The 25,732-nt window shown below is 43.0% G+C and overlaps 1 protein-coding gene across 7 annotated transcripts in view; it reads left to right on the top strand.

Moving 5' to 3' along the window:
- CHRDL1 (chordin like 1) overlaps window positions 1-25,732 on the top strand; it is a 121,941-nt gene that overhangs the window by 59,004 nt on the left and 37,205 nt on the right. For 4 of the 7 annotated variants that reach the window (XM_059157776.1, XM_059157779.1, XM_059157775.1 and 1 more), the window contains exons 5-6: window positions 16,694-16,839; window positions 18,722-18,815. In XM_059157776.1, coding sequence (XP_059013759.1) covers window positions 16,694-16,839; window positions 18,722-18,815 — 240 coding nt within the window. The remainder of the gene's footprint in view (window positions 1-16,693; window positions 16,840-18,721; window positions 18,816-25,732) is intronic. The other 3 variants (XM_059157778.1, XM_059157777.1, XM_059157773.1) reach the window with 1 other exon arrangement.

The raw sequence follows: 25,732 nt of genomic DNA, 5'->3' as shown, positions 1-25,732 counted from the left end.
TTCTAACGGGCTACCTGGTGACCCTAATGCTGCTGGTCCCCCACCACAATTTGAGTAGAGGGTGGGTGGTCTCTGAGAAGCAGAGCTGGCCATTGATGCCATTTTCCAATTCTGTAGAAGGAACTGTTCTGTTCCCAGATTATTTCATTGGCCAGGTGACTAAGAAAGTAATCAGTCTGCAGTTTTTTAAAATTTTTCTACCATTCTTAAGAAAGCACAACCCAGGGTTGTAGCCTCCCCCACCGACTTCTGCACGCCGGCCCTAACCCTTTGAGGTTTGCTGGAGATGAGGTGGTCATGTGCTTCCTTTCGATCCTTATATTTTGTTAGACCTCCTCTGTGCCAGAGAGAGTGTGTGAGAGCCAGCATGAGTGAGGCAAGGGGTTCTTTTCAGACAGGGGAACTTCAGAGAAGCAATTCGAGTATCAGACAGGGTTTTGTGTGGGTGGCTATTTTAGCCAAGCTGTGCTTTCAAACAATGCAGCATGGATCTGGAAAGCAATAGAGTGTAGCTCCACTTCTGGGGCCAGACACCACCTTACTTCCAGTTCCAGTTCAATCACTTCCTTACTTTAGCATCCTCACCTGTTCCAGTTCAATCACTTCCTTACTTTAGCATCCTCACCTGTAAAGGGAGATAATACCAACACCTACCTCCTCCTGGGGTGGCATTCCAGAGAACAGAGTTAAATGCACAAAAACCTATATGGTGCTGAACACAGAGCCTGATCAGGGGAAGCATGCGTCAGTAAATTTCCAGTTGTGAATGATACTGATGCTATAGTTATTGGAACCATGGCTGGTAGGTCTGTTTCCACCTCTGAAGTGTCTGCTCATACCACACTCCCATTGGTGACATCTGTCGTGATGCTGAGTGGTTCCCAAGTTGGGCTGGGTCAGGCTGTGAACCTTGAAACCACTCCCACCAGAGACCCTGATCCTCTTGAGAATGAAGGGACTCACCCCCCTCCCCCGCACTTTTGAGAATCAGTGACTCAAAGCAGTGATCCAATCTGGTAAATAACTTTCCAGTCCTGGTAAATGCAAAGATGGCAGCAAACCTTAACTTGCTTAGCCTCTGACCCCTACAACCACCATTGCCCATAATCACTTCACTCGAAAATGGGGTGGGGGCAGGGCACATCCTGTGGACATCTGGCTGTCAAGAGTTTCCAACTGGAAATTTGCAAGGGATCTTTGACATTTCTTCACCATTCACACATCCATTTCCTGAGGAAGAGTTGTCAACCCATGGTAAGCAGGAGTGCAGTTCTTTTGAACACAGGTTCCCTAAACACTTCCTTTTCATTCTCCATATTGTACACTCTTACCTATGTTACCCTTGGCCCAATAGGGACTTCAGCTTCCATACTGAAAGGGTCTCCTTTGAAGGGGGAAACAGGATACCCTGTCTTTTCCTCTGGTAGTTCCATGACAAGGCGGATGAACTGCCTCTTTTGGTTTTCATGAAGAGGTGGACTGACTTTTCCTCAGAGCATTCTGACTTTCTCCAGCAGCCTGGAACCTTCGTCTGCCACCACTTTCCCTCAGCCTCTGCCAATGGCCTCCAGGGACCACTTTCTGAAGCCTGCCACTAACACTTTTCCAAACACAACAAACGCATGTTTGGGGATACGTTTTCTCAGTTAATCCTCAAGTACTGAATGCCTCTTTTCTTCCCTGGGTATGTAATGTGATAACAATGGGTCCTTTCTCTAGCCTCCTGACATGTTCTGCCTCCCACCCTAAGGTCTCTCCTCCAGTCATCCTAGACCGGCCTCTCAGAAATATTAATCTCACCAGCTCACTTCATTGCTGAAATCACTTCACTGGCTTCTTTTCCTCTACAAGAAAAAATCCAAACTCTTGGGCTTGACTTCCATCCTCCCTGGTGCCCGAGCCAGGGAGGATGTCACTGGGCCATTGTCACAAGTGCCAAACTGTATGGTTCAAGTTAACAGTATTTCATTAGGGGGCATTTTCTCTTGTTTTACAGGACTCACTAATGAAAGAAAGGAAGGAAAGGGAAGGAAAAAGAAAAGGCTTAGGGAATGTGACACAGCTGCCTAGGGAGAAACACGTTAGGTCTTAGCCAAAGGTTGAGAGACTGAGTGGGAGCAGGGTCCTGAATTCAGTGGTGTCTGGTGTCCACAAGATGGCAGATATCCAGATCCCCAAAATAACTAGTTATGAGTCTTCCCAGGATGTCCATAGCTATTCCATCGAGGAAAAAATAATATTGAAGTGTTTCGGTAAATTCAGTTAGAGACAATGTGGTTTTGTAAGGAAACAGGGTCCTTTACTATGGGACTTGGGATATCCATCAATGCGCTGAAAGGGATATTGTGAACCTAGACTATGAATCTTTTCTCAACTTTATTGAAGCACAGAATTTTGTTTGCACAGGACATCTTGCGGACTAGGAGTGCTCTGCAGAGCGGACTTGGGAAATGCTGGTGTAGGCAATACAAAGGAATGCTTGACTACGCTCCCCACTGTCTCAGCCAGATGCCTCACATTGTTTCTGTAAATGCTGCTTGAGGGTAGTGACTAATTTGTTCATTTCAAAGGGTCATTGACCTTCAAAAAAAAAAAGACTTATTCCCAAAGGATTAGAACTAACAGAGTAATAGTAGAACTCGTTCTTAATTTATTTAGGGGAAAGAGGGGGACGGCAGGGAGTGACGTGTTACCACAAAACCTGTCATTAACAATTAGGTGTCATGTGGCCTAGTTGATTTCCTATTCCCATTTCAACTATGAGTCCACTTATTACACCATTGGGTAATTAGAAAAAAAATGTAAAAATCCATAGTAGAGTAGCATAGGAATGATAACAACTTATCAGAGCCACTGAAGAAGGGGCTTCTTATTGTTGGACTGCATAATCCCAAATTCAGATGAAGACTTGGGATTTGAGAGTTAGCCCCTGAAAATAGAACTTGTTTTCCCTTTCCCCCAGTTGGACTGGATTTTAGCAGGCTTCTTTTGCCTTCACATTTTGTGGCTCAAGGTAAAATTAAGCCTGAGTCCTTGCTTTGGCTCTACTTAACAGGGAGGGTCCCTTTGGCAACTCTGGGCTTCATCAGCATCTGTTGAGAGAGGAGGCCATTTCCGCTTGCCTCGTGGTGATATACACAGGCAACTCCAGAAGGCTTATGTAATGAGACTGGAATGGTCCATGAGCTGAATAATGGAGCTGATAATAAAGCTGTTCAGTAAAGCAGAAGACATTTTGACAGGACAGAACATAGTGGTTCCTTCTAAAGATTGGATTATGGGAAGCTTTCCACAGCGCACAGAAAGCTAAAAATGAGCATGTGGAGCTCTGGAACCCAAGAACGGGGACTGAATTGGCAACAGAGTTCCCATGCTGCTGAGGTGAACCCCAAAGGCTCTTCCCTTTATCTTAAACTAACAGAGGCGCCTCTTAGGGGTCAGAGAAGCTGATGGAACCCATGGACCCTCTTCTTGATAGAATACACATACCCTCATACACAAAATTTTGTAACTCCCTTCAGAAGCCCTTTCAAGAGTCCTGCTTCTAGCTCTCTGGTTCTCTGGGACTTAAATGAAGAATAAACTTGCTCCTGGTTGGATGCATATATGTCTTAAGGGAATTAAGAATAGACTCGCAACCTGTGAGCTTATATTACTATGTGAACTTTTGTTCTGCTGTTCCAGCGCTGGAGCCAGCAGGAGACAGAGAAGTCAAGACGTAAGGCTTGCCTCCTTTATCCTTCTGGATCACTTAGCAAACAGTACCCTTGTTAGCAGGGGTTAGACTGTAAAGTACAGACAAACCACTGGAGCTGCTACAGGAAATCAGAGCATGTGGGATGAACAGCAAGGGCTAGATAAAATATGAGGAAGCAAAGTGTAGTCCGGGGAAGGTGGTGGGGTCTAGTGTGAGCCAGTGCACATTTGCTGAGGAGCACAGCGGGGCCAAGACCCAGGTGGTCTGAAGTAGAGCGCTCTTGAGCCAAGGGGATGGATCTTTGAGATGTGCTTCATTCCCCGGGCTAGGTCCTTGCCACGGGGCTGCTGCCCATGTAGAGCTTGTCAACAGGCAGGTGACTGACACCTCAAGGCTAGAATTGCTATCTGAGAGGCGGCAAATCACACACCGAGGGACCTTTTTGGAGTTGGCCAAACCATTATGAGCTATAGTAAGCTCTGGACCCTGGACCACGGGAGCAGACTCAGGGATAATTGTCTTTTTGCCTTCCGTGGAATGCTCTTGGTAAACCAGAGATAATCTTCATCGATGGGCCATGTTGGGTATAGCTTCTTGTCTCCCTGGGCCGTTTCAAAAAAATGTAATCTTGTGTATTTTGACTCCTGCCCTGTGAAGTAGAAGCGACTGAAATGCTTGCCCCTGATGAATATTTACACCTACTCACAAATGCAAGCAGGTTCTTTCAAAACTGAGGCCCAGAGAAGCAGACTGAATGGAGCAGGTCAGTGGTACCAGCCAGCCAAGAAAGCATGTTTCCCCCACCACCACCATCCCCCCCGATCTGGTGCCCAGGCTGCCAGCAATGTTTGCTGCAGAGACGTCGTCTTCTCTGGCCCAGACCCTCTCCTCAAGCCATCCTTCCTGGCATCTGTCTGATAAAAGGGCATATCCAGGCAGGGTCAGCTACTGACTGCCAACAGCTGAAACATTAAGGGAAGTGGGATGAAAAACAGCCCACAGATGGGTTCCGGGTGAGGAGGAAAGCCGCGGATTATACCAGGGCGTGAGCTTTCAGCACTTTCTTCCACTCTGCTCTCCAGCTGGACCAGCAGATGACTGTTTCTTCTCACTCGGCACCTTCTTGCTTGGGACAGGGTGTTGTGTCTGTGTGTTGAGCTGCAAAGTGATCTGAATCTGCAGCAAGAATTTCCTGGCCTGGGCCCCCACGGGGTTGGGGGGTGGGTGTTGGGGTTTGGGCTGGGGAGAGTGAGTAGGGAGGCCACTAATCTTGCAGAAGTTGGGGGTCTGACCCCAGTCTTCTTGAAGATTCCGAGTAGGGAAATCCTCCCTGGCATCACCCCACCCCTCCTTTCGCTCGGCGGTCTGGCAGACCTGCCCGGTCTCCCAAGGTGGGTACCCTGTGGCATGGCCACGGAACACCAGACAAAACTAAGATTTGGGATTGAGCTCGCCACCCCACCGCACGCCAGCCCTGCCCCCTTGTGGGCTCTCCTTCCCTTTTTCATTTACCTTTCCCTCTTTGCCTGCCTCCCTGTCACCTTGAGCAGCACCTTCATTTTGTCCAGGCCCCGCCCCACTCCCATACTTAGCCCTGGTGTCCGTGTTGTAGGCTGTTTAGTGGTTTCGTTTTGTTGCTAACAACTTTATTGAGATATAATTCACATACCATTTACACTCTTAAAGTGTACGGTTTAGTTGGGTTTAGTGTCATCACAAGGTACCACTGTCACCACTGTCCAGTTCCAGAATATTTTCTTCATCCCCAAAAGAAACCTCATACCCACTGGCAGTCATCCCCCCCCCCAACCCTCCCCATAGCTCCTGGCATCCACTGATCTACTTTCTGTCTCTCTGGATTTGCTTGTTCTGGCCTTTTCATATAAGCAGAAACAGACATTATGTGACTAGCTTTATTCCTCAGCCTAATGTTTTCGAGAGTGATCTATTCTAACTGAATAGTATTGCACTGTTGTGGATATACTGATCGTTTATGTATTGATAGACACTTGTGTTCTTTTCACTTTTCGGCCGTTGTGAATATCGCTGCTGTGAAGATTTGCATACCTTATCTGAGTCCCAACTTTGACTCCTCTTGGGTACATGCCCAGCAGTGAAATTACTGGTTCAGGTGGTAACTCTGTATTGAACTTGGAGGAACTGCCAGACTGTTTTCCATTTTACACCACTTTATACTGTTATGCTCCCACCAGCAGTGGATGAGGCTTCTGATTTCTCCATGTCCTCGCTAACAATTGATTTTTTTTCTTTTTTTAATGATAGCCATCCTTGGTGGGTGCGAAGTGGTAGCACACTGTGGGTGTGATGATGGGTGTGCTCTTCATCAGGGGACTCCTTTCCAGTCTTTGGTACTCTCTAGTGTGAACTCATTAAACCTCTGGAAAAGGTAAAGCCCTTTTTTGACTAATGCTTGAACCTGGGGCCATGTCAGGCATTCTGGTGGAGCAAAGTGGAAGAGAGTTTACGGACAGAGTGGGCTTGCCACCTTTGGGAGCTCTGCCTTAGCGGGAAGGGCCAGTCAGCCCAGAGCATGGGCATAAGAGGATTCTTGGTGAATGTGATGGCTCAGAGGTGACTTTCTAGTCACCACGCAGAATCTGGCCATTTTCAAGAAGTTCTAAGGGGCAGTGGAAAACAACTGTATTAGCTTGGGCCTCTGGAACAAAAATACCAGAGATTGAGTAGCTTCAAGATAAACATTTAGTTCTCCCAGTTCTGGTGGCTAGGAAGTCTAAGATCAAATGGCCAGCATATGTGGTATCTGGTGAGACCCAAGTTCATGGCTTACAGGTAGCCACCTTCATGCTGAAAACAGAGATCACCTCCCTTCCTTCTGGTCTCTTCTGATAAGGGCACTAATCCCATTTGGGAGGGTTCTGCCATCTTGACCTAATTCCGTCCCAAAGGTCCCACCTCCTTTTTTGTCTTCTCTTTCAAGTTTGTATTTAAATTCCAGTTAGTTAACACGCAGTATATTATTAGCTTCACATATACAATTTACTGATTCAACACTTCCATACAGCACCTAGTGCTCATCACAACAAGTGTACTCCTTCCTCCTCATCACCTATTCCCCCCTTACCCCCATCCACCTCCCTTCTGGAAACCATCAGCAGGCTCCCTGTAGTTAAGACTCTGTTTCTTGGTTTTCCTCTCTCACTCTTTTGTTTTGTTTCTGAAATTTCACATCGGAATGAAATCATATGATACTTGTCTCTGACTAACTGATATCACTTAACATTATATTCTCTAGCTCCATCCACATCGTTGCAAATGGGAAGATTTTGTTCATTTTGGTAGCTGAGTAGTATTCCACTGCATATATGTACCACTTCTTTATCCCTTCATCAGTTGATGGACATTGGGGTTCTTTCCATAGTTTGGTTATTGTGGACATTGCTGCTATAAACATCAGGGTTCATGTATCCCTTTGAATCAGTATTTTTGTATCCTTTGGTAAATATCTAGTGACACAATTGCCAGATCATGGGGTAGCTCTATTTTTAACTTTGTGAGGAACCTCCATACCATTTTTCAGAGTGGCTACACCAGCTTGCATTACCACCAACAGTGTAGGAGGGTTCCATTTTCTCTGGATCTTCGCCAACATCTGTTGTTTTCCGTGTTGTTCAATCTAGCCGTTCTGACTGGTGTGAGGTGATTATCTCATTGTAGTTTTGATTGGTATTTCCCTGATGATGTGTGATATTGAGCATTTAGCATTTATCTGTTAGCCATCTGTAGGTCTTCTTTTTTTTTAAAGATTTTATTTATTTAAGAGATCACACACATGAGCAGGGGAAGGAGAAGAAGAAGAGGAGGAAGCAGACTCCCCGCTGAGCAGGGAGCCCAACGTGGGGGCTCCTGAGCCTAAGGCAGACACTTAACCAACTGAGCCACCCAGGTGCCCCATCTTCTTTTTTTTTTAAGATTTTATTTTTTTTATTAGAGAGAGGGACAGAGAGGAGGAGAGTGCAAGGAGGGGGAGAGCGAGAGAGAGAATCTCAAGAAGATTCCATGCTGAGCACAGAGCCTAATGTGGGGTTCAGTCTCACGACTCTAAGATCATGACCTGAGTCAAAATCAAGAGTCAGATGCTTAACTGACTGAGCCACGCAGGCACCTTCTTCTTCGGAAAAGTGTCTATTCCTGTCCTCTGCAAAGGCCCCACCTCCTAATACCATCATACTGGAGATTAGGTTTTTACCATATGAATCTGTGGGGCAGGGAGGACATAGACATTCAGTCTAATGCAAACACCTGCCGTAAAGATTAGGCAGCCCCACATCTCTTCTCTTAGCAACCTACTTCCTGCCTTCCAGAAATTCTATCTTTTATAGCTAATAGTAATATAACAGTAGCAGCATTTACTAAGCATTAATACTCACCCAGTTCTATGGCTAGCACATTATCTTGTTGGTGTTTCACAACGTTTGAAGTAGATCTTATTATCAGTTCCATTTTCTAGATGAGGGAACTGAGACTCAGTAACATGAAATGATTTGCTCAGCTTATCTGTGGCAACTAATTAATAGTGGAGCTGGAATTTGGGCCCAAATGGGAAACTGAAGTCAGGCCTCTCCTCCTAGTAGGACAGACCTTGGAGGCTGTATTCAGTCATCTCCTCCACATAAGCCCTAAGTTCTGGAAGGTTCCGTATCTCTTGCCTCATGCTCTACAGCTTCATTTTGGATAAAGCACCAGAAGCCCACATAATGATTTCATTATCTAGAAAAATAACGTGTTTCCAAAAGTTGTCTTCCCTTGGCACCTTGGTATGAATTAAGAAGATGAGTCCCAATCCTCCCTACCAAGACCTCAATGTGATGGGCCAGAGAAGAGTTGGGTTTCCACAGAGGACAGTTGAAGAAAGATCTGGAAATCTTAAGTCTCTGCCCCAGGAAAGCAGGTGCAGTTAAGCTGCCCCTTGGAGAGGCCAAGGGCAAAGAGAGGTAAGAGGGGTTGGAGCAATGAAAGGAAGAAATCTAAATAGTAGGCATCGCAGTTGTGGCTGATGGACCCATTTGAAGCAGTACCTTTGCTCTTAGCATTCCAGAGAACAACTCACCTGAACCCACATGGCCTCAGAGGCTGAACACCTGTTCCTATTTTGAAGGGGACTAGACACAGCCACTGTTTGGGATGCATTCATTCTGCAGGGTTTATTTTGTCCTTGCTTTATGCAGCACCCAGCTGTCCCTCCGTCAGCTATGGCAGCACTTCTTGCAGGAGCTTAGTGGTTTCCCATGGCACCCTTAGTCATCTGCTTTCTTCCCATCTGGGCCAAGGCCAAAAGGCAACCCAAATTTATACACTTTAAAATAATTTGTTTTAGAAAGTGCTGTACTAGCTACCACTGTCCAGAGGTGTTGAATAGTGTTGGGAGGAGAAAACCATCTCATAGTGTTCAGACTGGGAACACAGAGTCCTAGCTAGGCTCTGTCCCACAAGTAGGAGTAGAGAACTGTGACCAGCTTGGTAGGATTGATTTTCTATGGTTGGAAGGGGCTCAAAATATTCACCTAGTCTAGCCTTTGGCCTTCAAGTAGAATTATTATTTTCCAACAGAAACTCCCCAAACTGAATTTTGGAATGAGAAATATGGTTAAGGATTACTTTCTAGTGTCCAACCTAAATTGTTCATGATGCAGGTGACATTTTTTCCCATTTGACATAGTTTGGCAATTGGTTCTAATCTGGCCTCCCAGCCTCAATGTTTATGAGTTATCATAAAGTATGTTAGCAACTAACATCTTTTAATGCCAGCCCCTCCAATGAAAGCAGGATTCTCCTTGAAGTCAGGGTCAAGTCTTATTTACCTCTGCAGCTCCAACCCAGCAAGGTACCAATTATTTTCATGGTAAGCTTGAGGACCTGTTTGTGCTGGGTATAGTCAAATCCCCCATAAGCAGATGTTAAATGAAGAAGTGGGGAGAAAAGGAAACTAGTCTCTTAACTGTTGTTAACCCCAGAGCACTTACCGTACACGTAAGCACAAAGCAATCGCCATTTAATTAACTGTCCAGTTATCCATGGAAGCAAGGAAATCCTTCTATGTTCTTCTGTGGTCCTTATTTCTATACCAACACCACTTACCATTTATGGGCATTTGTGGGCATTATTATGTACTGGATACTTTGGGGCTTTTTAAAATAAGTGATCTCTTATCTTCATAGTCTTGTAAGGTAGAGGACATTCTCATTTTGAAGACAAAGAAACCAAAGCACAAAGAGATCAAGCAACCTTCCCAAGGTCACAGATCAAAGACATGCCAAAGCTGGGTTTTGTGCCCACCAATGTTCGCAGACCCCAGAGACCAGGTTCGATTCTTTTTGTTTGCACTGATGTGAGATAGAGCAGAAAACACTGCCTACAAACAACACCCTATTTCAGGACTTCTTTCCTTGCCCCTTCCTTTGGCCTGTTCCTTCTCATGTTTCTCAGATCTAAGGTCAAACCCTTTGAACTATATGGTTCTATGTTGTGTGTGTGTATCATCATAATTAAAGGGAAGACAAACTCTTACATCAAGCCTTCTATCATCATCTCTAAATTCCCTCTCCACCACACCTCCAACATGGTCTGCAGATGTGCTGGGACCACACCAGTAGAATGACAGAGAACCAGACTGGAAACATTAGCACCAGGCTCAGCCATCAAGTGTCAAGTAGGAACCCAAGTAACAGTAGTGATGGGCAAGAGAAGGGAGGGACTTGGAGTCCAGGAGATTGGCAACTGATCCCTTGAAGCTCTGGAGAGGTTTGCATTTCTCTCATAAACACTGGGAGCTGATTTGTCTCCTGACATACAAGCAGCCTTCCTGACTTGCCAAGAAGTGGCCTGCTAAGAAAATAGAAATTTGAGGGTAGAGAGAGTAGAGAAGTCAGCAGCCAGCATGAGGATTTTGGGTTCTGGAGGGTGGGAAGAAGGCCAGTGCCAGGAGGGGAGAGAATGGTGTACCAAAGGAAGTGGGATAGGACCACAGACTTCTTGGTAAAATTTGCCAGTTTCTCTGAAGAGCAAAAAAACAAAACAAAACAAACTTGTGGCAAAGTTATTCATACTGAGATGTTCTGGACCATGTGTAACCTCTCACAGAAATACTGGGATTATAAAAATTTGATTGCAAAAGGCAACCATTTATCCCAAAGGAATGGACTTCCAGTGATGGCATTTTAGGCACCAGTGAGTTCAAAGGAAGGGAGAGATACAGAGGATAGGGGAGCATTTTTCCAAGCCCCACAGAAGCCATAGTTCTGCTACATGTGAGACCATCCCTAATGAGGAGGGGGAGCATTGAAGGAACAGTTTTTTTCCCAGCACAACTGTAGTCACATGGCTTCGCCCTTGTCTGCTGACCCCATCATGTCCTCGTCCTACTCCTCCTCAGAGTACCATTGCCACGAGGGGCCCTGAGGTTAGCTTTTCTTGGACTGATTTTCTTCCAGTATTTGGCCAGGAACATCGAATGTGTTCCAGGAATAGTTGGTTAGAAGCCCAGCCACCTTGGAAAATCTAGGACGGGAGAGTGGAGAGTACCAGGTGGCCTTCTTTGCTTTGATGGCACCCGGCATGCTGTGTTGGCCCATTCTAAAGATGCAAGAGGAGATTTGAGTCCCATTTTTATTCAGTAAAACTGCAGATTACGAGTCACTTCTCCAATTTAATTACTTATTTCTTATTTATTTCCAGGAGTGTGCATTCTTTACTTTGTGTTCTAAATTACGAATGGAAGGGCCTTGCTGTTCGACTTTACTGTACAGCTAGCATTTGTGTCCCTGCCCATTTAATTAATTTATTATTATGGTGATTTGGGGGTTTTATGGTTTTTATCCACTAGGTTTGGGGGTGCCTTTTTTCATGTATGTGTATGTTTAATTCTACTATAATTAACATACAGTGCTATATTAGTTTCAGGTGTACAATATAATGATTCAACAATTCCATACATCCCATTCTTAGATAGAAAAACTGGGGCCCAAAGGGGTAAAGTGACTTGGCAAGGTTAGAGAAAGTGGTTACCCACCCTGGGGTTTTTGACTCCATGATCCTACCTCTAAGTTTAAGAAAACAATCTTTTCTTTAGTAAAAATTGTATATGTCTAAGGTATAAAACATACTGATTTGATATACATATTTATATATATTGAGATGATTATTAAAGTCAAGCTAATTAGCATCATCTCCTCACGTAGTTACCATTTACTTTGTAGGGAGAACACCTGAAATCTCTCTTAGCAAATGTCCGGGATACAATCTAGTATTATTAATTATACTCATCATGCTAGATCTCTAGACGTATTCATCTTATGTAACTGCAACTTTATACACTTTGACCAACATCTCCCCCATTTCCCCCACCCCCAGTGTAACCACCGTTCTACACTTTGCTTCTATTTTTTTTAATATAATCTTTTTTATTTTTCATTAACATATAATGAATTACTAGCCTCAGGGGTACAGGTCTGTGAATCGCCAGGTTTACACACTTCACAGCACTCACCAAAGCACATACCCTCCCCAATGTCCATAACCCCACCCCCCTTCTCCCAACCCCCCTCCCCCCAGCAACCCTCAGTTTGTTTTGTGAGATTAAGAGTCACTTATGGTTTGTATCCCTCCCAATTCCATCTTGTTTCATTGATTCTTCTTCTACCCACTTAACCCCCCATGTTGCATCTCCACTTCCTCATATCAGGGAGATCATATGATAGTTGTCTTTCTCTGATCGACTTATTTTGCTAAGCGTAATACCCTCTAGTTCCAACCATGTCGTTGCAAATGACAAGATTTCATTTCTTTTAATGGCTGCATAGTATTCCATTGTATATATATACCCCATCTTCTTTATCCGTTCATCTGTTGATGGACATCTAGGTCCTTTCCATAGTTTGGCTATTGTGGACATTGCTGCTATAAACATTCGGGTGTACGTGCCGCTTCAGATCACTACACTTGTATCTTTAGGGTAAGTACCCAGTAGTGTGATTGCTGGGTTGTAGGGTAGCTTTTCAACTATTTTCAACATTTTGAGGAACCTCCATGCTGTTTTCCAGAGTGGTTGCACCAGCTTGCATTCCCACCAACAGTGTAGGAGGGATCCCCTTTCTTCGCATCCTCGCCAGCATCTGTCATTTCCTGACTTATTGATTTTAGCCATTCTGACTGGTGTGAGGTGGTATTTCATTGTGGTTTTGATTTGTAGTTCCCTGATACCAAGTGATGTGGGGCACTTTTTCATATGTCTATTGGCCATCTGGATGTCTTCTTTGCAGAAACTTCTGTTCATGTCCTCTGCCCATTTCTTGATTGGATTATTTGTTCTTTGGGTGTTGAGTTTGATAAGTTCTTTATAGATTTTGGATACTAGCCCTTTATCTGATATGTTGTTTGCAAATATCTTCTCCCATTCTGTCAGTTGTCTTTTGGTTTTATTAAAGATCAAAAGCTTTTGCACAGCAAAGGAAATAGTCTACTCTCTGCTTCTATATATTCAACGTGTTTTTAGATTTCACAAAAAATGTGACCATACAATTTTTTTCCTTTCTGTATCTGCCTTATTTCACTTAGCATAATGTCCTCCAGGTTCAGTCATGTTGTTGTAAGTGGTGAGATGTCTTTTTAAAGGTTGAATAATATTCTCTTGTATGTATGTACCGCTTTTTCTTTATCTACTCATTGACTGACTGACACTTAGGCTGTTTCTTTACTTTGGCTATTGTGAATAATGCTGCAATGAGCATGGGATGTAATAAACATGGAAACACAGATCTCTCTTCCAGGTATGGATTTCATTTCCTTTCCATCTGCCACTGTTTAACACCCACTCTATAAAAAGAGCACAAACTTCAAGACAGGAAAACTATTTCTGAGTTGGCTTTCCTGTTAATATCTGGGTGACATGGGCCAAATCTTTTGGGATATCAATAGCCTCATTTCTGTAATTCTCTCACCACTCTATTAGGGTTATTAAAAATATGAAATAAGAGTAAATGGAAAGATATTAAGATAAATGTATTGTGTAAAACAACAGTAAGCATGCTCATAATTGGTTTCTTTTTCTTTGATTCTGTTTTGTGTTTCTCTCTTTTGCTTTCTCCCCATCTCTTGTTGGGTAGATTAATAGACTCTATGCCAGGCTACTCTGAAGACTGTTGCAAGAAAGACTCTCAAGGTCATGATTCCACTGGAAAACCTCACCCTGCAGTTGCTTCCCCATCAATCCCTTGGTAGAAGGCCCATTTCAAAAATCAATCCACATTCTTCTGTAGCAAAATAATTCCAACCTTCTTTTTTTCTTTTGGCATTCCAAAGATCTGTCAACTCCTGTAAGAGTCATGGTTGATATTCTTTTGTAGGTCATCCCAGTTTTCCTTCACCACAAAATATTGAGATTTGGTATAATTAGAGCCCAGAGGGGTGAATGGGCCTGCCTCTGTCTTTTTTCCAGTGAATTTTACTCCTGTGTACCAGCTGCAGCTGTCTGGTTGTGTGTACCTGTGGGCTGGAGCAGGCACTTAGGGTCAACTGGTATGAGTTAAGCATGCTCTAGAAGCTAAGACTTCTTTTTTTCTTTTGTTTAGGATTTATTTATTTGAGAGAGAACATGCAAGTGAAGGGAGTGGCAGAGGGAGAGAGAGAGAGAGAGAGAGAGAGAGAATCTCAAGCAGACTTCCTGCTGAGTGTGGGGCTAGATCTCACCACCCTGAGATCATAACCTGAGCTGAAATCAAGAGTCAGACTCTTAACCGATGGAACCACCCAGGTGCCCCTAAGTCTTCTTTTTAAGGAACTACTTTTGTATTCTGTGAGGAGTCATTAATAATTAGTTAACACCCAAGGAATGAGTTACTCAGAACTCATAGGTCAAGTTACATAGCAAAGTATAGAATTGAGTTAGTTACGCAAATTGCTGGAGCCAGAGTAAATGTGATATCAGTTTCCTGGGTATTGTAGACCAAAACATTCTAGGGGGACAACTCAGCCTTCATGTTCCATTGGTTTTGGTTTTTATTTTTTATTATTTTTTTTAAGATTTTATTTATTTATTTGACAGAGAGAAATCACAAGTAGGTCAAGAGGCAGGCAGAGAGAGGAAGGGAAGCAGGCCTCCTGCTGAGCAGAGAGCCCGATGTGGAACTCGATCCCAGGACCCTGAGATCATGACCTGAGCCGAAGGCAGCGGCTTAACCCACTGAACCACCCAGGCGCCCCAGTTTTGGTTTTTAAATTAAACGGTCCCTCCTTTGTTACAGGTTTGATATGATTAACACCCTCCTTGGTAGTAGAAAGGTTGGAAGATTCTAGAATCAGTCAGACATCAGTTCATATGTTGGTGTTACCAAAGCTCGCTAATTGTGAGACCTGGGGCAAGACAGTTAGTTTCTTAAGCTTTAGTTTCCCCATCAGCAAAATGGGCATAATCATGTCCATTTCAGAATGGTACTAGTAAAAACCAATGTAATCACGTATGGAAAAGCATTCACCATTGTACCCTGTATATTAATTAGGGCTCAGTAAATCTGAGCTATTATTATTATTATTACTGCTATTACCATTAGCCTTTATAATTTTCACCTATATCCTAACAATAATTTCATTCTGTTTTTTCAAAAAATGAAAGATTCATATGATCTCAAGAGGAACCAGAGCATCATTCTGTTGTTTTAAATGGTTGTACTGAGTTATGACTAACCCATAAGATGGACTCATTTGCATTATACTTTCGACTGATGGGAAAGAAAGGATGGTCTAACTGTCTAAGCCTTCCCCTAATGAAACACACAACCCCCTTGATTTCTCTTTTTGTGCTATTCTACAGAGGGCACTTTCCAAGCCCCATTTACATCTATTGTTAGTTTGTACATCAGCTATGAGTTTAATCTGGGGGCTTGTTCATTGCTGGGTGTGTGTGTGTGCACACGTGAGTGTGTAAAAAGACATCTTGAGACCATTGATTAGAATCAACTCATCAGATGCATTGGTGCATTAATATTTTGCTCCATGACAACCCTGCTTTAGACACCACAGAGAACAGGAACTCTATAAGGCAGCAACCCAGTCCTTAAAAAGCAGGACACACACATGTGTACCTAGGTTGACAGAAAAAGATGGAATTTGGAGTCATCACTTACTACATCTGGGACTTCAGAAAAGTCAACCTCTGAGTCTTGTTATCCTCAAGTGAAAAATGGAGTTAAGGATATGATTTACTTGGTTGATAGGGTTGTTATGAGGCTCCCTTATAAAAATGTATGTGAAATCTCTTCATAAATTGTTGGCTAGGTGACTCTAAGTCACAAATGGGAGTTAGAGTAACACTCGAGTGCTTGATTGTGTATTTCAGAAATCACATGTTTGGAGAGGGCTAGGTCGTGGGCTGGAGCTGTTAGAGAATACGTCATAGAGGAAAAGGGACTTTCCCTGAGCCTTCAAAATCAGACAGGACTTCAGCAGGTGGAAAAGAGTGGAAGGAGAGGGTGAGCTTAGTGATGGAATTAAAAATAAGCAAAGACTATGTATGTCAACTATATTTCATTTAAAAAAAAAAAAAAAGCAAGGACTCCAGAGGCCAGGATAAGCATACAAGCACATGCCAAGCGATATGAAACATGACAGGGGGTAAAGTTACAAAGGCTGTTATAATAGATGTTTCCTCTTCTGAAAGGACTCCGTCCTTGCGGGCAAGTTAACATGTCATTCACCTGGTCTCTTAGCTCTGTGAATGCAGGGTCCTTGTCCTTCTCTGATTTCTCTCTCATGTCTATCACAGTACCTGGAACACAATAGGTGCTCAATAAATGCTCAGCAAATGAAAGAATAGATGGATGGTCATGCCCATTGCCATTTAGCCACTGAATCAGGGATTATCTTTTAACTCCCTCTGTGTGATACAGCCCCATCTGCTGTTGGGATTTATGAAATTCTTTGCAGTGAAGCCAATACTTGGTATGGTTTTTCTCCACCCTGTCCCAGAAGATTCCCTACCACCAACGAACAATAAGGTGACCAGCAAGTCGTGTGAGTACAACGGGACCACTTACCAACATGGTGAGCTGTTCGTGGCTGAAGGGCTCTTTCAGAACCGGCAACCCAATCAGTGTACCCAGTGCAGCTGTTCGGTAAGACCTGGTGTCTTAATGTCCCTGCTAGCCCTACTCCAACACCAGAGCTCCTTCTGTACTTACACCTGTACTTGGAGGCTACACTATAAGGTGTTTGGAAGGAAGAGGAATTGCATTTTTTTAAAAGATTAACTGAATTATTTGAGAGAGAGAGAGAAAGAGAGCAAGTGGGGGCAGAGGCAGAGGGAGAAGGACAGAATTTCAAGCCGACTCCCCGGTGAGCATGGAGCCCAACTCAGGGCTTGATCTCACAAACTGTGAGATCATGACCTGAGCCGAAAGCAAGAGTTGGACGCTCAACTGACTCAGCCACCCAGGACACCCCAAGGTGAATTGCATTTAAATCCTAATCCTGTCAGTCCAGACTCCCTGATTTTCAAGAGCCCTGAACAATCCTGACCTATGTGAAAGAAATCAGACATAGTCATATTCTGGTCTTTACTAAAACATTAGGACTGTTTAAATGCACAAACATGAGCTGATGGTCTTGCTCTGTCCTCCTTTTAACAAGGGTGACCCCAGCAAAGCCTTCATCAGAAGAACTCAACTGTTTGAAGCCTTGGGAATGCTAGGGGCAGAAAAGTCATTGGTGCCATCCAAGGCCACTCAGTCCAGTTCACAAAAAAATTGAGCTATCTCTTGGTTCCCATCTGATGTATTCTCCCAATCAGTTTGCCCCTGATGCCTTGCAGTGAGAACTCTCTCAGCAAAACATTATTATTCCTCTGACCTAATCTGTCAGAAGAACCTTATATACCTTAGGAATAAAGTATATTGATTATATCTTCATGGAATTGTGCAGTCCAGAAAATGTAAGAGGTGGAACCAGAAAATGGAAGACAATGGCTGTTTCAACTGAAGTGTGAGGAAATGAAGTTCAATGTAGGAACTTTTTTGCTTGTAAAGGCATTAAACACTGAATTTCATGCAGAGGGAAGTTCTAGAATCTCTTCCCTTGGTGACTTTTAGTAAAAATATGGTATCTCAGTAGTTTGGGAGAATTTGGTTGTGGCCTTCCCTTACTAATGACTTTTCAGGGACCTTTCTAGCCCCAGATAATATCTTTCTAAGAACAAGGTTTAGGGGCATCTGGGTGGCTTTGATGGTTAAGCATCTGCATTTGGCTCAGGTCCTGATCTCAGGGTCCTGGCATCGAACCCCATGGCATTGGGATCCCTGCTCAGCAGGAAGCCTGCTTTTTCCTCTCCTTCTGCCCTTCTGCCTGATAGTGCTCTCTCTCTTTCTCTCTCTCTCTCTCTCTCTCAAATAAATGAACAAGATATTAAAAAAACAAGGTTTAAGGAATGATGTTTGGAACATAGAACTTTAGGGAGTGGAAACTATGTAAAGACAGACATAGCAGGTAGATTTGCTTTTCTCCCTTGCCTTATGCTGAATGGAACTGTCCATTCAGATCATCTTGTATAGTTTTGTATTACCCCAGAGAGCTCATCTCCCTGGTTTGGAGCATTATAAAAGGTGGCTCTCATGCAGATCTGCATTCCCTGAGATCCCAATATCCAGTTGGGGTGTGTTGGGGACTAGGGGATACAATGAACAGAAAAGAGAGGAAAAAGACCTTTTGGGGGGGTTGGCAGGCCAATGGTGGCCCTTACATGGACCTCTTTGTACCATCTTAGATGAGGAGGCCCAACAAGGAGGGCCAGCTCTTCAGTAACATAGTCTCTGGCATGAAGAAATAGTAAACAGAAGAAAATAAAGCATAATAACATTTAGGAAGTGTCTAGAACTAACCATGGGAGAACACTGGGAAGGAGTGCCATGTTTCAAGTCCCTACTCATCCCAGGTCCCGAGCTAAGAAGCCTTTACGCTTATTCGCATGTCCCCCTGACCTTTGATTCTGTTTCTCCTTGGCAGGAGGGGAATGTGTACTGTGGTCTCAAGACTTGCCCCAAGTTAACCTGTGCATTCCCAGTCTCCGTTCCTGATTCCTGTTGCCGGCTATGCAGAGGTATGTGTCTCAGATCCCAAAACAGAGGGATGTTGCCATACTGGATAGTAGGACTTAAAGGAGAAGGAAATGCCTGGCCAGTCTCATAAGCAAGGGAATTTTCCCATGGTCACCTTAGATTTTAGCCAGAGGTGGGGGGAAGCTAAGTCCATTCACCAAAGGGAAGAAGGAAACACTGATTTTAAGGGCCACTATCTGAAAGAAATTGCCCTGGTGTGTGGCAGGAGAGAAAGAGTGAGCATCATTTATGGAGAAAAGTGAGTGCCTGTGTCGCTTCTGCCTTAATCCCTTCTAGCCAGGCCTCCATGTTACGTCGTGTGAAACACAAGCCATTTCCATGCACAGCCTTAACAGGAAGAGCGGGTTTTGCAAAGCCCTGACGTTTTGGAGACTGCGCAGGGCAAATTAGGTAAAGTCTTTAAAACCTCAAATTTAGATAGATTCTTTAAAGCCCCACAGTCAAACAGTGACAAACTCAGGAAAAGCAAAATGCAAGGCAAAGGCATCATCTTCTCAAATTATAGCCAAAATGTCACCGATGTTTTCTCAAGTTAGTGTTCTCTTATTTAGTTTCCCTTATCTTTAATAATGGTGCCATTTGTTTTCTCTCTAAGATCAAGCATAATCACCTTTCATTTCTCTTTTATTTCTTCTTCTCAAATTACTAAATCTATCAGTTGTCTTCTATATCCCTCTCCTTTCTGGCTTGCCCTCTAACAGTATTCTAATTTCGTCTTCTTTCCTTCCATCCAATCAACATATTTATTGAGCATCTACTCTAAGTTCAGCTCTTTGCCAGAAGCTAGATACATACTGGCAAGTAGAGTAAAGATACAGGGCACTGTCAAAGATATATTCAGGGCACTAAATGAGAAGAACATGCAGCCAAGAATACTTTATCCAGCAAAACTGACATTCAAAATGGATGGAGAGATAAAGAGTTTCCAAGACCGGCAAGGCTTAAAAGATTATGCAACCACCAAGCCGACACTGCAGGAAATATTAAGGGGGGGTTCTATAAAAGAGGAAAAATCCTAAGAATAGCATTGAACAGAAATATAGAGACAATCTACAGAAAGAAAGACTTCAAAGGTAACTCGATGTCAATAAAAATGTATCTATCAATAATCACTCTCAATGTGAATGGCCAAAATGTGCCCATAAAATGGCACAGGGTTGCAGATTGGATAAAATGACAGGACCCATCCATATGTTGTCTTCAAGAGACCCATTTTGAACCTAAAGATACACCCAGACTGAAAGTGAAGGGATGGAGAAGCATTTTTCATGCCAATGGGCCTCAAAAGAAGGCTGGGGTAGAGTTCTCATATCAGATAAGTTAGATTTTAAACTAAAGACTGTAGTCAGAGATAGAGAAGGACACTACATAATCCTTAAAGGGACTATCCACCAAGATGATCTAACAATTGTAAATATCTAGCTCCCAATATGGGAGCAGCCATTTACTTAAGAAAACTGTTAATCAAGATAAAGAGTCATATTGATATGAATACACTAATCGTAGGAGATCTTAACACGTCTCTCTCAGAAATAGACAGATCATCGAAGCAGAAAATCAATAATGAAACAAGAGCATTGAATGACACATTGGACCAGATGGACCTCATAGATATATACAGAACATTCCACCCTAAAACAACACAATACTCATACTTCTCAAGTGCACACGGAACCTTCTCAAGAATAGACTACATACTGGGTCACAAATCAGACTCAACAGATACCAAAAGACTGAGATTATTCCCTGCATATTCTCGGATCACAATGCCTTGAAACTGGAGCTCAATCACAAGGAAAAGTTCAGAAGGAACTCAAACACCTGGAAGCTAAAGGCCACCTTGCTTAAGAATGCTTGGATCAACCAGGAGATCAAAGAAGAACTGAAACAATTCATGGAAACCAATGAGAATGAAGACACTTCAGTCCAAAACCTATGGGATACAGCAAAGGTGGTCCTAAGGGGGAAATACATAGCCATCCAAGCCTCCCTCAAAACAATTGAAAAATCCAGAACACAGAAGCTGTCTCTACACCTTAAAGAACTGGAGAATCAACAACAAATCAAACAAACTCCACACATAAATCATCAAGATTAGAGCTGAGATCAATGAGGTAGAAACCAGAGATACAGTAGAGCGTATCAATGAAACTAGAAGCCGGTTTTTTGAAAGAATCAATAAGATCGATAAACCATTGGCCACACTAATCCAAAAGAAGAGAGAAAGCCCAAATTCATAAAATTATGAATGAAAAGGGAGAGATCACAACTAACACCAAGGAAGTAAAAACAATCATCAGAAGTTATTATCAACAGTTATATGCCAATAAGCTTAGAAACCTAGATGAAATGGATGCATTCCTGGGAAACTCTAAACTCCCAAAATTGAACCAGGAAGAAATCGACAACCTGAATAGACCAATATCTAGTAACGAGATTGAAGCAGTGATCAAAAACTTCCCAAAAAACAAGAGCCCAGGACCTGACGGATTCCCTGGGGAATTCTACCAAACTTTCAAAGAAGAAATAACACCCATTCTTCTAAAGCTGTTTCAAAAAATTGAAGCAGAAGGAAAACTTCCAGACTCTTTCTATGAAGCCAGCATTACCCTGATCCCCAAACCAGGCAAAGACCCTACCAAAAAGGAGAATTTCAGACCAATATCACTGATGAATATGGATGCTAAGATTCTCAACAAGATCCTAGCAAACAGGATCCAACAGCACATTAAAAAGATTATCCACCATGACAAGGTGGGATTCATCCCTGGGCTACAAGGATGGTTCAACATTTGCAAATCAATCAATGTGATACAACAAATTAATATGAGAAGAGAGAAGAACCACATGCTCCTCTCAATTGATGCAGAAAAAGCATTTGACAAAATCCAGCATCCGTTCCTGATTAAAACGCTTCAAAGTATAGGGATAGAGGGAACATTCCTGAACTTAATAAAATCTATCTATGAAAGACCCACAGCAAATATCATCCTCAATGGGAAAAAGCTTGCAGCCTTCCCGTTGAGATCAGGAACAAGACAAGGATGCCCACTTTCACCACTCTTGTTCAACATAGTATTAGAAGTCCTAGCAACCGCAATCAGACAACAAAGAGAAAGAAAAGGTATCCAAATTGGCAATGAAGAAGTCAAACTCTATTCGCAGATGACATGATTCTTTATATGGAAAACCGAAAAGACTCCACCCCCAAACTACTAGAACTCATACAGCAATTCAGCAACGTGGCAGGATACAAAGTCAATGTGCAGAAATCAGTGGCTTTCTTATACACTAACAATGAAAATACAGAAAGGGAAATTAGAGAATTGATTCCCTTTACTATAGCACCAAGAACCATAAGATACCTGGGAATAAACCTAACCAAAGAGGTAAAGGATCTGTACTTGAGGAACTACAGAGCATTCATGAAAGAAATTGAAGAAGACACAAAAAGATGGAAGACCATTCCATGCTCTTGGATCGGAAGAATAAACATTGTTCAAATGTCTATACTGCCTAGAGCAATCTATACTTTTAATGCCATTCCGATCAAAATTCCACTGGTATTCTTCAAAGAGCTGGAGCAAATAATCCAAAAATTTGTATGGAATCAGAAGAGACCCCGAATCACTAAGGGAATGTTGAAAAACAAAACTAAAACTGGGGGCATTACGTTACCAGATTTCAAGCTTTATTACAAAGCTGTGATCACCAAGACAGCATGGTACTGGCATAAAAACAGGCACATAGACCAGTGGAACAGAGTAGAGAGCCCAGATATGGACCCTCAACTCTATGGTCAATTAATCTTTGGCAAAACAGGAAAAAATATACAGTGGAAAAAAGTCTCTTCAATAAATGGTGCTGGGAAAACTGGACAGCTATATGTAGAAGAATAAACTCGAGCATTCTCTTACACCGTACACAAAGATAAACTCAAAATGGATAAAAGACCTCAAAGTGAGACAGGAATCCATCAGAATCCTAGAGGAGAACATAGGCAGTAACTTCTTCGATATCAGCCACAGCAACTTCTTTCAAGATATGTCTCCAAAGGCAAAGGAAACAAAAGCAAAAATAAACTTTTGGGACTTCATCAAAATCAAAAGCTTCTGAACAGCAAAGGAAACAGTCAAAAAAACAAAGAGGCAACCCACAGAATGGGAGAAGATATTTGCAAAGGACAGTACAGACAAAAGTTTGATATCCAGGATCTGTAATGAACTCCTCAAACTCAACATACACAAAACAGGCAATCATATCAAAAAATGGGCAGAAGATATGAACAGACACTTCTCTAATCAAGACATATAAATGGCTATCAGACACATGAAAAAATGTTCATCATCACTAGCCCTCAGGGAGATTCAAATTAAAACCACATTGAGATATCACCTTACACCAGTTAGAGTGGCCAAAATTAGCAAGACAGGCAACAACATGTGTTGGAGGGGATGTGGAGAAAGGGGAACCCTCTTCCACTGTTGGTGGGAATGCAAGTTGGTGCAGCCTCTTTGGAGAACAGTGTGGATGGAGATTCCTCAAGAAATTAAAAATAGAACTTCCCTATGACCCTGCAATTGCACTCCTGGGTATTTACCCCAAAGATACAGATGTCGTGAAAAGAAGGTCCATCTGTACTCCAATGTTTATAGCAGCAATGTTCGCCAAACTATGGAAAGAACCAAGGTGCCCTTCAACGGACGAATGGATAAGGAAAATGTGGTCCATATACACTATGGAGTATTATGCCTCCATCAGAAAGGATGAATACCCAACTGTTGTAGCAACATGTACGGGACTCGAAGAGATTATGCTGAGTGAAATAAGTCAAGCAGAGAGAGTCAATTATCATATGGTTTCACTTATTTTTGGAGCATAACAAATAGCATGGAAGACATGGGGAGTTAGAGAGGAGAAGGGTGTTGGGGTAAATTGGAAGGGGAGGTGAATCATGAGAAACTATGGACTCTGAAAAGCAATCTGAGGGGTTTGAAGTGGTGGGGGGGTGGGAGGTTGGGGTACCAGGTGGTGGGTATTATAGAGGGCACGGATTGCATGGAGCATTGGGTGTGGCGAAAAAATAATGAATACTGTTATGCTGAAAATAAATAAATTAATAAAAAAAAGGATACAGGGTGGGTCACCTGGGTGGCTCAGTGGGTTGAAGCCTCTGCCTTCGGCTCAGGTCATGATCCCAGAGTCCTGGGATCAAGCCCCATATTGGGCTCTCTCCTCAGCAGGGAGCCTGCTTCCTCCTCTCTCTGCCTGCCTCTCTGCCTCCTGTGATCTCTGTCTGTCAAATCAATAAATGAAATCTTTATCTTAAAAAAAAAAAAAAGGATACAGGGCACTGTCAGACTATATTGCATCTTTATGCAAGTTACAAAGAGAATCCTTTTACTTAAGAGACTTTACCATCATTTGCCAGAAAATCCTTGTGAATGCACTCCTTTCGGTGCAGCAAATTTGTGCAGTACCCTCTACAACCGTACATGGCATGCATAGCAGCAAAGATTATTTCTTTGCTCTTATGGAACTTAAATTCTACCAGAGAAGGCCAATGATAAACAAAGAAATAAAAATTGTTACAATGTCAGTACCATGAAGAAAATAAAAGACTAAGATAAGAAACAAGATAGGGGGCGCCTGGGTGGCTCAGTGGGTTAAGCCGCTGCCTTCGGCTCAGGTCATGATCTCAGGGTTCTGGGATCGAGTCCCACATCGGGCTCTCTGCTCAGCAGGGAGCCTGCTTCCCTCTCTCTCTCTCTCTGCCTGCCTCTCCAACTACTTGTGATTTCTCTCTGTCAATAAATAAATAAAATCTTAAAAAAAAAAAAAAGAAACAAGATAGGAAATAAGGACAGCATTCAGCATTTAGATCAGGTGGTTGGGAAGGCCTCTCTGAGTGACATTTATGCTCAGACTTGGAAGATGAAAAAGAGCCATCCATGCAAAACTCCTGAAGGGAGAGCATTCTGGACAGAAGAAAAAATTCAGGGGCCTTACACAAGGAAGAGCTCAGAACATTCGAGGCATCTGAGGATCTGTAGCTGACCTGTAGTGATAGTAGTCAACCCTGGCTGGAGATGAGGCTGGAGAAGGGAACTGGGCTCAGACCATATAGGACCTTCAAAGCTGTGGGCTGGAGTTTGTATTCAGTTTCTAAGTACCTTGGGAAACCGCTGGAAAGTTGTGAGCTGGGCATAACATGAACCAGTGGATGTTTTAAAAGACCTCATTGGCTGTTGCATCTATACTTGATTGGAGGGAGACAGCAAAGCAAGGGGAGAGGCCAGGCAGAAGGGGAGTGCAGTAGCCTGTCTTAATGTGAGAGGGCAGGTGCCTGTTTCGGGGATAGAGTAGAGAATAGTGGTTCAGACAGGAGCCTCTGGAACCAGGTTGCCTTGGCTCTAAGCCCAGTCCTGCTACTTTCTAGCTGGATAATCATGAGCAGTGCATTCAGTCTTTCTAACAATCTTTACAGGGAGAATGTTGTTAGCACCTACTTCCAAGTGCTTATGAGGTTTCAATGAGATCATGCAGGAAAATGACCTAGCACCACGTCTTGTATAGGGTGAGGACTCCAGAATGAGAAACAGACCAATCTGAAATATATTTAGGGCATTGTTTTTTGACCATGGGTGCTTATTGGAATTACCTTGATAGGTTTATGTTCAGGCTGGGGGTGGAGGGTGAGGGAGGTGATTTCAATGTGCAGCCAAAATTGAGAAGCACTGAGTTAGAGGTGGCGGGGGGAAATGATAGGATTTACTGAGAGGGGATTGGTAGATGACTCCTGTACACTACTACTAGCTTCATCTTGCAGAAAGATAACCTTAGCCATACTATACCTCTACTCAGAAGTCTTTGTGCTGGGGCACCTGGCTGACTCAGT

The sequence above is a fragment of the Mustela lutreola genome, chromosome X (assembly GCF_030435805.1).
Source record: "Mustela lutreola isolate mMusLut2 chromosome X, mMusLut2.pri, whole genome shotgun sequence".
NCBI lineage: Eukaryota > Metazoa > Chordata > Mammalia > Carnivora > Mustelidae > Mustela > Mustela lutreola.
The sequence above is the reverse complement of the archived record's forward strand: the minus strand, read 5'-3'. Positions and strand labels throughout refer to the sequence as shown.